This window comes from Sphaerodactylus townsendi, linkage group LG04 (assembly GCF_021028975.2).
Source record: "Sphaerodactylus townsendi isolate TG3544 linkage group LG04, MPM_Stown_v2.3, whole genome shotgun sequence".
Taxonomy (NCBI): Eukaryota; Metazoa; Chordata; class Lepidosauria; order Squamata; family Sphaerodactylidae; genus Sphaerodactylus; species Sphaerodactylus townsendi.
This window is the reverse complement of record NC_059428.1, coordinates 2877302-2889001: the sequence shown is the minus strand read 5'-3', so window position 1 is coordinate 2889001 and position 11700 is coordinate 2877302. Positions and strand designations below refer to the sequence as shown.

Sequence of the window (11700 nt, the reverse complement as noted above, 5' to 3'; positions counted from 1 at the left end):
GCCACAGATGCAGGCGAAACACAGCCAGACAGCCCGGAAACCACACAGCACCCAATCATTAAGTGTTTGGGTGGGACTTGCTATGCAATGCACATGGACAATATACCACACTAAACTTTCCCTTCTCATTTAGGCTCATTCCGCACATGCAGAATAAGGCACTTTCAAACTGCTTTCAGTGCTCTTTGAAGCTGTGCGGAATAGCAAAATCCACTTGCAAACAGTTGTGAAAGTGGTTTGAAAACGCATTATTTTGCATGTGCGGAAGAGGCCTTAGACACAGTGTGAAACAGACTTTTCTCTGTGATACACCTCTGAAGATGCCAGCCACAGATGCAGGCGAAACGTCAGGAGAGAATGCTGCTAGAACACGGCCATACAGCCCGGAAACCACACAGCACCCAAGTGATTCCGGCCGTGAAAGCCTTCGACAATGCAATGATAGGATGGTTTGGATGATATTATTTTACAGGATTGGTATAAGTCAGAAACAATATATTGTCGAAGGCTTTCACGGCCAGAATCACTGGGGTGCTGTGTGGTTTCCGGGCTGTGGGGCCGTGTTCTAGCAGCATTCTCTCCTGACGTTTCGCCTGCATCTGTGGCTGGCCTCTTCAGAGGATCCACATATTTTGATGCTGCAAAGCAGTTCTTGAATTCTTAAGCCTTGTGCTGAATCCTTCTAGCCAGATGCTAAAGAGATGTGAAGCAAATTTTGCAGTGTTTCTTGTAATTTCCCCTCATGAATGTCTGGGAAACAGGTGGGTAACGCAAACAGAGAGCTAGCAGAAAGAGGGGCGCTTGTGTGTGAAAGGAGAATCGTGTTGCGTTCCCGCGCTTCCCGAAAGATTCTGTCCGAAAGGAGAGGCGGAATTCACCCCTGCTGCTCCGTAACCACAATTTTTGCTTTTTCAAATATTGACTCGGTTGGCCGGAGACCAGGAGGAAGAAGCATAGACTGCAACTCTCTTGGAAAAAAGAGTCTCTTCTTTCTCTTCTCTGGCTAGTGCTGGTTTGGCTGCCTGTTCCAGTTACCGCCGTTTTAGGGGCCGGGGACCTGTCTCAACAATTGCACGAGAGGCCGAAAACCACCAGTAAAAATTTCCTCAGTGCCACGTCTTCAATAAGACCTGCTAGCTTTGTTTTTTAATTTTTTATTGTATCGTTTGAATATTCCATTTATAGTAATACTCTTCTTCATTCGTTTTCAAACAATAAATTTTTCCCCTTTTCCCCCTCCCCCCTGTATTGTCTTCATCGTTTTATCAGACAGCAGTAAGTTCATTCTTTGTCATCTCTTCTCCCATATCTCCTCATTGACTCCAGCTTCTTTCATCCAGTCCGCATATATGGTCCATATCTTCAAAATGTCGCTCTGTTTATCTTGTTTTTTCAATTCAATTTCAATTCCATATAGAAAGTGCTACCCAAACGACTCGCGCGTTTATAAGTACGTTTTCACTGTAGTCTTCCTCAGGAGAAGCAATTCTTTCAGGAAAATTATTCATTCATTTGCCATGCACAGGTCTTTTTGTCTCTCAACAGAGCTGACACACAAACCCAAATGGACAATTTAAATATACATAAATACATTCATTGAATATATTGATTCTCCGTCTTCAGTGTGTGACGCGCTGTTTTGTTCCTCTGTCATTTACGTTACACACAATTTGGCTTGTTTTCATGCTCTGTTTATCTTGCCACAGTTTATTTTTTGTCATTATATCGAAAATGTCCAGTGTCACTGGTTCCCAGATATATTCCAACCATTTCTGGATTGTCCATTTTTTCTTTTCTTTCCAGCCTAAAGCTATTGTTGCATGTGCTGCTTTGATCATTATTTTATACATACAGCTATATTTTTTATCTACCCTTCTATCCTCCGTTACACCCATGAACATTATTTATCCCAATATTAATCTTCACCAGTTTCTCGATATATAACAATACGGTTGTCCAAAATTTTTTCACTTCTTTACATTCCGTCCACATATGGCTACAATATGCCTAGACCTGCTAGCTTTGAGAAAATATAAATTCCTTGATAGGTGCATGCTAGTAGAAGGAAAACTCCACGTCTACAGGCAGTTCGGCCACTGAATATCGATTGCTTGGCAGAGACACAGTGTGGGAGCCTGTTACTTTTGGGGCCCCTAACCCTAACCCTTTGTAGAGCAAGTGGTTAAATGGTAGAATTTGCTTCGAGAGAGTGCACTGGTGGCTGCAGGGATAAATTGCTTTAAAAGGGAATGGAAGAAAAAGGGGATTCACGGAGGACAGCTCTGTCAATGGCTCCTAGCCTTGGTGGCTAAAGGGAACCTCCACATTCAGAGGCAGTCTATATTTATAGCCACTGGGGCAGATGGGACCAGGTCAAATGTTAAGCCACACCCCTCCCCACACCTCCACATGAACTTCAGAGGTGGAGCCAGCGGTATAAAACTTGAACTGGCCAGTTCAAGGCTTGCCTGTCCAGCTTTATTTTATTTTTATTTATTCATTAATTAAAATTATCTATTTATTCAATTTATTGATTTAATTACATTTATTAAAGTTATTATTTAGTTTGCACTTTCATCATTATTTATTCAAGTAAAATGTATTAAATGTAATTAATGTATTCATTAATGTATTCATTCATACAGGGTTTGAGGCTGAGCCTTCAGGGCAAAGCTAGATCAGAGATTTGCAACCTGCGGCTCTCCAGATGTTCACAGGCTACAATTCCCATCAGCCCCAATTGGCCATGCTGGCAGGGGCTGATGGGAATTGTAGTCCGTGAACATCTGGAGAGCCACAGGTTGCAGACCCCTGAGCTAGATCCAGCTAAGCTAGCCTGGAACTGCACATACACCCCAACTCCATGAGGAATGCTGGATCTGGGCCCAACCTTGAACTGTGCACCTGCCCCACGTCCCAAACTCCATGTAAAGTTCAGGGGTAGAGGCACAGTTTGAAAGAAGGGGCTCTGGAATGCGTGGCACCCTCCCCCAAGCAGATTCCAGGGCACAAGCCCTTCTTTTCCCCACCCTTGTTACACCCTTGATGCCCACTCATAGGCTCATTCCGCACATGCAGAATAATGCACTGCTTTCAGTGCTCTTTGAAGCTGTGCAGAATGGCAAAATCCACTTGCAAACAGTTGTGAAAATGGTTTGAAAACACATTATTTTGCATGTGCGGAAGCGGCCATAGTAAAATGTTCCAGGGTGAGATTTCAGGACCCTCCCTCTTTCTTTCTCCCTCCAAAGAACCATCAGAAGTAAAGCCAGTTGTCCAAGATTATAAGTTGTAGAATAAATTGTACCAACTTTGCAAATCCAGATCTCTGCGATTCAAATCCTACTGCATTGTTTATCGGACGTCCCATCCTGTTGATTTTATCGACATACTTTGCGTCACCTGACTTGTGTCCCAGTGAGAAAGGCGGACTATAAATTAGACATAAATACATGTGTTTGACCTGTTTATTTCACTTCAAAAAAAAAAAGAATATGAACCATCTGAAAATTGGTGGGTCAACTTTACGGCTTGGCAGCCACCAGAATCACATCTGGCACCTGTTTAACAGCTGCAGTGTCCACCAAGTTCCCTGAACCTTGCAAAATGGTCAGGATTCCATTGTTGCTTCCAGGGTGAAAGAAGAAGAAGAAGAGTTTGGATTTATATCCCCCTTTCTCTCCTGCAGGAGACTCAAAGGGGCTTATAATCTCCTTGATCTTTCTCCCTCACAACAAACACCCTGTGAGGTGGGTGGGGCTGAGAGAGCTCCAAGAAGCTGTGACTAGCCCAAGGTCACCCAGCTGGCGTGTGTGGGAGTGCACAGGCTAATCTGAATTCCCCAGATAAGCCTCCACAACTCAGGCGGCAGAGTGGAGAATCAAACCCGGTTCCTCCAGATTAGATGCATGAGATCTTAACCTCCTACGCCACTGCTGCTGATGCTTGGGTTGGGTGCAGGTAGGACGAGGATAGGAGAAGCGACGTGCGCTGTCCTGAAGACATTTGGAAGATGTTGGCTGAGAATGCGCTCCTTCATCTGCAGCCGACAAAGTTCATAATAGTCTCAAAGTGGGGGGAGAAAGTTGGAACAAATCCTGTTTCTCCAACTGCGTGGGAAGATCCCACAGTGGTGGCAGAAATGGCTATTATGGAAACCGTATCTGCCTCCTACACCTTCCGATGTTTTTACATGCGACAACAGCCCTTTCCCCACTCACCGTCGACCACCCTTGCTGCGCGCTACTCTCAGCGCGCGTCATTTCTGGCGTGCTCCCCACCCTGCGCTCTGCCATTTGCTGCGCGTTACTCATGCCAAGCTCTGCGCGGGGTCATCAAAAGGCGCCGTTTGGAGGAGCGCCAGGAATGACGCGCTGAGGGGGCGCGAGAGTGGCAGCGTCGGGGCGGCTGCGTTGTCGCCGCCCCTGTAGTGGGGAGTGCCGCGGGACCCCGCGCTACTTGGCAAGAGTAACACGCAGCAAACGGGGAGTGGGGGAAGGGCCAACGTTCTCCAGAACGTCCGATCATTAACGGCCTTGCCGAGGTCTTGCAAACTGAGCAGCTGTAGCATAGTTGTTAAGGGCAGGTGCACTCTAATCTGGAGAACCGGGTTTGATTCCCCGCTCTGCCACTTGAGCTATGGAGGCTTATCTGGGGAACCAGATAAGCTCGTGCACTCCAACACATGCCAGCTGGGTGATCTTGGGCTAGTCCCAGCTCTGCGGAGCTCCCTCAGCCCTACCCACCTCAGAGGGTGTTTATTGGGGGGTGAAAGGGAAAGGAGATTGTAAGCCCCTTTGAGTCTCCTTACAGGAGAGAAAGGGGGGGATATAAATCCAAGCTCCTCCTCCTCCTCCTTGTCTTCTCTTAATGTGACCAAAACACGATAGCCTCAGTTTAGCCATTTTCACTTCTAGGGTCTATTCAGGGGGGGCAACCAAATGGTGGATGTAAAATATGCAAAAAGATGCATTGATTCATTGGGTCACCATGAATTAGAACTGACTTGACGGCACTTAACGTACATGAGAAACCAGATTTCCGTTCGCCTCCCAGTCCTGCTCCAACACGCAATCCTTCTTGACATTTAAGCGAGGCCCCTTCCAGCTTCCTTGCTTCCCTGGTCTCTTTCCCTTCCACATCCCATCTGCTCTGGAACATGCAGTCCCTCCTCTTCCTGGGCCCCGAGGTGACGATTCCCCCCCCCCCCCCCCGCAGAACTGACTTTACGCTCAGTCTCTTATCTGTGCCGATTTCCACACTCCCATCCACAGTTAGACAGTTTGTGACAACTCCGTGGCACCGCATCAGCTCAGCCAATGGCTGAAGGGAACATCACTACATATACATAAAACATTGCCCCAGAAGTTGTGCTGTGGTGGGGGAGGCGATACCACCTAGCATTCCCTGCTGCTCCCTTCTCTCCCCTTCTGTGCATTGTTGCCTTCTCCTTTTTCACATCCAATAAATAAACAACGGAGGGAAATCTTGCCAAGACATATTTTGGCCAGGGCCTGACAGCCCAGCTGCGTCAGGATGGAAGAGAGCAGGTTTCAGATTCTCTTTCCCGTCCAGCTGCAATCGACTGCTTTCTTATCCCCTGGGGCGTCTCCCGAACTCTGCAGAACGCTTGGCTTCGCTAATCCTCTGGATCGGTGCCGCAAGGTCTCCGGAATTCTTGTCCGTGTTCATGGATCCACTTATTAACCACTGTTCAAAAGAAGCGTGGAAGGTCTTGGTTAGAGTAAGGCCCCTTCCGCGCATGCCGAATAATGCACTTTCAATCCACTTTCAATGCACTTTGCAGCTGGATTTTACTGTGCAGAATAGCAAAATCCACTTGCAAACAACTGTGAAAGTGGATTGAAAGTGCATGATTCTGCATGTGTGGAAGGGGCCAGAGAGTCACTCGGTAATTGGCAGAAGTCATTTTTGCCGAACCTCATTGTCCGTTGCATGCAATTGGATGAAAATAAGGGATGTTTTCGGGCTCACCGTTCGCAGGAAAGCTGCATTTCTAAGCCGGTGTAAAACCGTCTGAAGGAGACTCCTTCTTTTGGTCTAAGTGTCACAGCTGAGCAAAGCAACGTTATTACATATCCTTTCGTGCAGATCCGAGGTTTATTCAGAAGTGCAAACTACAAATTGTGCGATTTCACAATGACTTACATCATCTGCTATCCTGTCTTATTTAAGGTGTCATTTAAGGGACCCCTGCTTCAGAGTGTTACCGCCAGGAAAATAAACAAAATATTTTCCTGAAGTCAGGTTGCCTGGCTACACTGGCTCCATGCCCGGACACGGAGACTTGTGTGGTTCAGAAGCCTCCATAAGGTTCACAGAGAACGCATATGTATGTTTGTGCCAATGCTATACGGTTTCCCTCTTGTTTGTGCCTTTCCAGGATGTAATCAAAGCCCCTTTTAAGTTGAATTTATGATGTGCCTGCAGTTTAGGATGTTAGTTTAGTTAGGTTCTTCAGCTAGTTTAAGGTTTTGTTATTGTTAGATTTAAGAAAGCCATGCCAATAAGTATCTGTAAAGTCTTGCCCATAAGTATAAGTACATGTGTTTATCCTTTAAGGTTTCCCTAACGTTTAAGTTTAGAAATGTTATTTTTGAAATTTGTGTCTGATGGCCAAAGCAGTGGCCAGAAAGGTTGTTATGCAGGTAGCTGAGCCGGGTTTCCTCACCCCATTTATCTCCTGCGAGCACTGGGCAGCCAGCATGCAGGGTGTCTCCGTCCCCTTCTCCGTTCCTATGGAGGTTCCACCAAAAAAGAGCCGCATTCTGGAAAAGACAGCAGAGGCCGAGAACGTCACTGTTGATCCCCAAGAGATCCCCAAGAGAAAGGGTCCAGGGATCTGATTTGGCCCTGGAGTGCATAACCTGATCCTCAGAAAGGTGTCCCTGAAATTCCCCCCCGTATCTTCCAGTTTCGTTTGAACAGGGCCACTGGGCTTACTACCTGCATTGTTTAATAAACCCCGCTCAAAGGAGAGCTATAATTAATTAATTAATTAATTGGTTTTATAACCCGCCCTATCCCCAAAGGGCTCTGGGCGGCGTACAACAAAGTTAAAATCACAGATCGACTAAATACAGTCAAAAACTAAACAATTAAGATCCAATATAATAAATTACTAACTTACTAGCTCCCCATTTAAAACAGCGGTTAATACAAGATTAAAATCGAATCAGGCGCCCAGCAAACCCATTTTTAAACCCTCCCTAGATGGGAAGACTGCTGACTCCATCACCACTGCAACCAGCTTGATCCCAGCTCGGAGGGTGGGATCATCCTGTGCCTCTTCGCTGCTCCGTTCCGATTGGCTACTGTTCTACGGCCATGTTCCGTCTATCCCCACACACGTTATAAAAAAAACTGCCACAGGAATGGAGGGACCAAGGTGGCATTTTTTGATTGGCCAGCTGTACGCATGCCCGAAACACTCAGCTGTGATTGGCTGAATGAGGGACTCCTGGCACCAGAGATTCCGCACTTTACTGGAATCGAGCTGAGTTCGAGCGTGGTTCCCTGAAAAAGTAGTCGTTCCCAACTAGAGTCGGAAATTTGACCGTTACACGGGGTGAAGCTGGTACAAAACCACGTTGATCCCAGTGGTTGTGCAGAGCACTTAGGTCGAACGCAGCTCGAACTTAGGTCGATAACGCAAGTGCAGAATCGACCTGGGACAGCGTAACAATTGGTGGGCCAAATATTTGATTAAGCCAGCATTTCACGGGCACAGACTTTTCTTGATGGTTCAGCCTGCCCTGTAACAAGGCGGAGGGCGTCACATTAAACCTGGCGAGCATTTTTGAAAGTGCCCGCCTTTGCATAACTAAGGCAAAAATCACGTGGCAAAATCACCCATTAGTAACCCCCTCTCGGCACACACAAATAATTAGCAACCTACTCTCGGGAACCTGTGAGAACCTGCTGGATCCCACCTCTTGGGGGGGGGGGGGGAGGACACTTGCTGGAAGGTTCTTTTGTCGAAAGGGGATGTGAAAAATTCTTTTGAAACACCAATATAAGTTAAAGTTTAAAAAGGGGATTCTAGTAGCTCACCTTGACTACAGGTATGCTCAGATTTGCATAGATGAAGGCTGTAGATCCTCCAGCTTCAACAGAACTCAGCTGGGGGAAAAACACACACAAGAAACATATATTTTAAATATTTTAGAGCAACCCCCATCCTGTCGTCACAGGGTGTGCAACAAGGAAAGCTAACCTCTGAACATACGTAACATTTCATGTTTTGCAAATACTTCTGTATTTTTTAATATAGATATATTTTTTCTGCTTTGAGAATCAGCATGGTGAAGTGGTTAAGAGCAGGTACACTTTAATGTGGAGACTGGGTTGGATTCCCCTGCTCTGCCACTTGAGCTGTGGAGGCTTATCTGGTGAACCAAATTAACTCAGGCACTCCAACACACGCCGGCTGGGTGACCTTGGGCTAGTCACAGTTCTTCAGCGCTCTCTCAGCCCCACCCACCTCACAGGGTGTTTGTTGTGAGGGAGAAGGAGATTGTAAGAAGAAGAAGAGTTTGGATTTATATCCCCCCTTTCTCTCCTGCAGGAGACTCAAAGGGGCTTACAATCTCCTTGCCCTTCCCCCCTCACAACAAACACCCTGTGAGGTAGGTGGTGCTGAGAGAGCTCAGAAGAACTGTGACTAGCCCAAGGTCACCCAGCTGGCGTGTGTGGGAGTGCCCAGGCTAATCTGAATTCCCCAGATAAGCCTCCACAGCTCAGGCGGCAGAGCTGGGAATCAAACCCGGTTCCTCCAGATTAGATACACGAGCTCTTAACCGCCCATGCCACTGCTGCTCCTTTGAGTCTCCTTACAGGAGAGAAAGGGGGCTAGAAATCTAAACTCTTCTTCTTCTGATAGCCACAGGGAGTACCGCAGAGCTACTTAGATAGTGGAACCCTGAGCCTCCTCACCTGTGAAATCTATTCTCAGACCTGGTGGGCAACACCTTGGGTGATAAATAACTTAATAGACATGAACATACAGGAGGTTGTCTCAAAGTGAATCTGTATTGTCATTAAAGTCAGTATTGTCATTAAAAACAGAGATAAAGGAAAGGGGAAAAAATAAAGAAAATGAAGACTAACGAGGAGCAAAACGAAAAGAAGGGGAGGGAAGAAGAAGAAGAAGAGTTTGGATTTATATCCCCCCTTTCTCTCCTGTAGGAGACTCAAAGGGGCTGACAATCTCCTTGCCCTTCCCCCCCTCACAACAAACACCCTATGAGGTAGGTGGGGCTGAGAGAGCCCCGAGAAACTGTGACTAGCCCAAGGTCTCCCAGCTGGCGTGTGTGGGAGTGCACAGGCTAATCTGAATTCCCCAAATAAGCCTCCACAGCTCAGGCGGCAGAGCGGGGAATCAAACCCGGTTCCTCCAGATTAGATACATGAGCTCTTAACCTCCTACGCCACTGCTGTTTCCAAGAGCTCAACGGTTCACTCACATTGCTGATCCTGGATTTTTTTCAGAACTAGTAGGGCCCCTTCCACACATGCAGAATAATGCACTTTCAATCCACTTTCAATCCACTTTGCAGCTGGATTTCACTGTGCAGAATAGCAAAATCCACTTTCAAACAATTGTGAAAGTGGGTTGAAAGTGCATTATTCTGCGTGTGCGGAAGGGGCCTGGATCTTCAATCCAAACCCTTCTAGTCCACCTGTCAAATTTAAGATTCCTGCCCAGTTTCTAAAAACACGTGGCAGACACCGTGGTACCTGGGGCCACCTGGCTGGGGACCCTTGATCGATGCAGCGTATCCTAAAGCATTCCTCATCCCCTCCCTCCCCTCCCATCATCCAAACCTGAATATCGATCCAACCAAAGGAAATACTCACATAAACCATCAACGTGGCTATTCGGTTTCCAGATTTCAGCCGGTAAAGGGGACTTTTTCTGGACTGCCTCGAAAGAACAGATCATGACATGATTGTATTATCGAAGCTCGTGTATTTGGAAGTTCCGACTAAGCGACACGAAGCATTGCAGGTTAACAACATTGAGCAAAAAGTTTGCAACCCCACCCACCCCTTCTGCTGTTCTCTGACGGTTATGGCCTCCATAAATATGTCTACAGCTTTAAATGGCAGTGGTGGGATCCAAAAATTTTAGTAACAGGTTCCCATGGTGGTGGGATTCAAACTGTGGCGTAGCGCCAATGGGGCTGGACTGGGCACGACGGGGGTGTGGCCGGGCATTCTGGGGGCGGGGCATTCCTGGGCGGGGCTGTGGCAAGGACGCAGCCACTGTGCCGGTCCTTGGGCGGGAAATGAATGCACGCAGGCGCAGGCTGCCACGCATGCCAGGGCACCTCCTGCTAGACTGCTTCAAGTTCTGCACACTACTGCTGAGAGGAGGGGCGTAACTAAGGCAAAAATCACGGGGCAGAATCACCAATTAGCAACCCCCTCTCGGCACACACAAATAATTAGTAACCTACTCTCGGGAACCTGTGAGAACCTGCTGGATCCCACCTCTGGGCACCCCCCCCCCGCACCTGCTCCCCACGTGTCCAGGAAGACAGCAGGACTTCCTACTGCCTTGTCGTCTTTGGGTGCCCTTGACCCTGCCCATGTCATCATTGACATGGGCAGGGTCAAGGGCGCCTGACAGCCACTCGCCCCCTCTCGCCCGTGCACTTGCCCCCTGCTCCCGGCTGGGCTTCCAGCCGGCAGCTGGCAGTCCCTTCTGCAGAAGTGACTGCAGTCTCTCGGCCTCCGAGAGCTGCTTTTATAAGCACTGAGGCCTGGGGGCAGGGCTTGGGGGGCGGGGATCAAGTGTGCTTCCGGTGTACTTACAGTCGCGTGGTCGAAATGGGGCTCATAGTGACCTCCCAGCCCGTAGTTCACCACCTGCAGATATTCTGCATACGGGTGCTGGATGTTCAAACCGGTCAGGGCTGCGATCCGCCGATTGAGCGTCACAATCAGGGGATCCACGGTGTCTTTCAGCCAGGCGCTGAAACACACACAATGTCAGAACACCGGCGAAAAACAGCGAGCCAGAATTATTCTCTAGTTTTTAATAGATTTTTTAAAAAAAATTCTAAACTTGAAAAATGCACTTTCACAACTACCCTGTTTCCCCGAATATAAGACATCCGCTGAAAATAAGACGTAGAAGAGGTTTTGCTGAAGTGCGAAATATAAGGCATCCCCCAAAAGTAAGACATAGCAAAGTTTTTGTTTGGAAGCATGCCCGATGAACAGAACACAGAAAAATAAGACATCCCCTGAAAATAAGACATAGTGCATCTTTGGGAGCAAAAATTAATATAAGACACTGACTTATTTTCGGGGAAACACGGTACTTTTACCTTAATACACAACAAAAATAAGAAATACAAAAGGAAATACAAAAAGAAAATTAAAACATAAATCTTGCAATAGCTGAACGCCACCTATCATAACCAACTAAACGACACACCATAAAACCATATAATGGCTTCCCGTGATCTCATTGTTGAATTCTAATCCATTCTAGATTCATGCATCTATTTAAAATAAAACAATATATCAGTTACACACTGTATCATTACTAATATTTTAATTCAATCTGCTGTTTTCTTTTAGATCTCAAGTCCTGCAATTATTTCTCTTCTACCATATTCTTTCAAGAGATAATCTGTAAAAGGTTTCCAGTTTTCTGCATATTTCTCT

At 47.0% G+C, this 11700-nt stretch overlaps 1 protein-coding gene across 1 annotated transcript in view; it reads right to left on the bottom strand.

Moving 5' to 3' along the window:
* Positions 1–4864: 4864 nt before the first annotated feature.
* P4HA3 (prolyl 4-hydroxylase subunit alpha 3) overlaps positions 4865–11700 on the bottom strand; it is a 73469-nt gene continuing 66633 nt past the window's right edge. The window contains exons 12-16 of the mRNA XM_048492998.1: positions 10840–10999; positions 9880–9942; positions 8074–8142; positions 6692–6788; positions 4865–5709 (exon numbers count right to left, since the gene is read on the bottom strand). Coding sequence (XP_048348955.1) covers positions 5639–5709; positions 6692–6788; positions 8074–8142; positions 9880–9942; positions 10840–10999 — 460 coding nt within the window. The 3' untranslated portion in view covers positions 4865–5638. The remainder of the gene's footprint in view (positions 5710–6691; positions 6789–8073; positions 8143–9879; positions 9943–10839; positions 11000–11700) is intronic.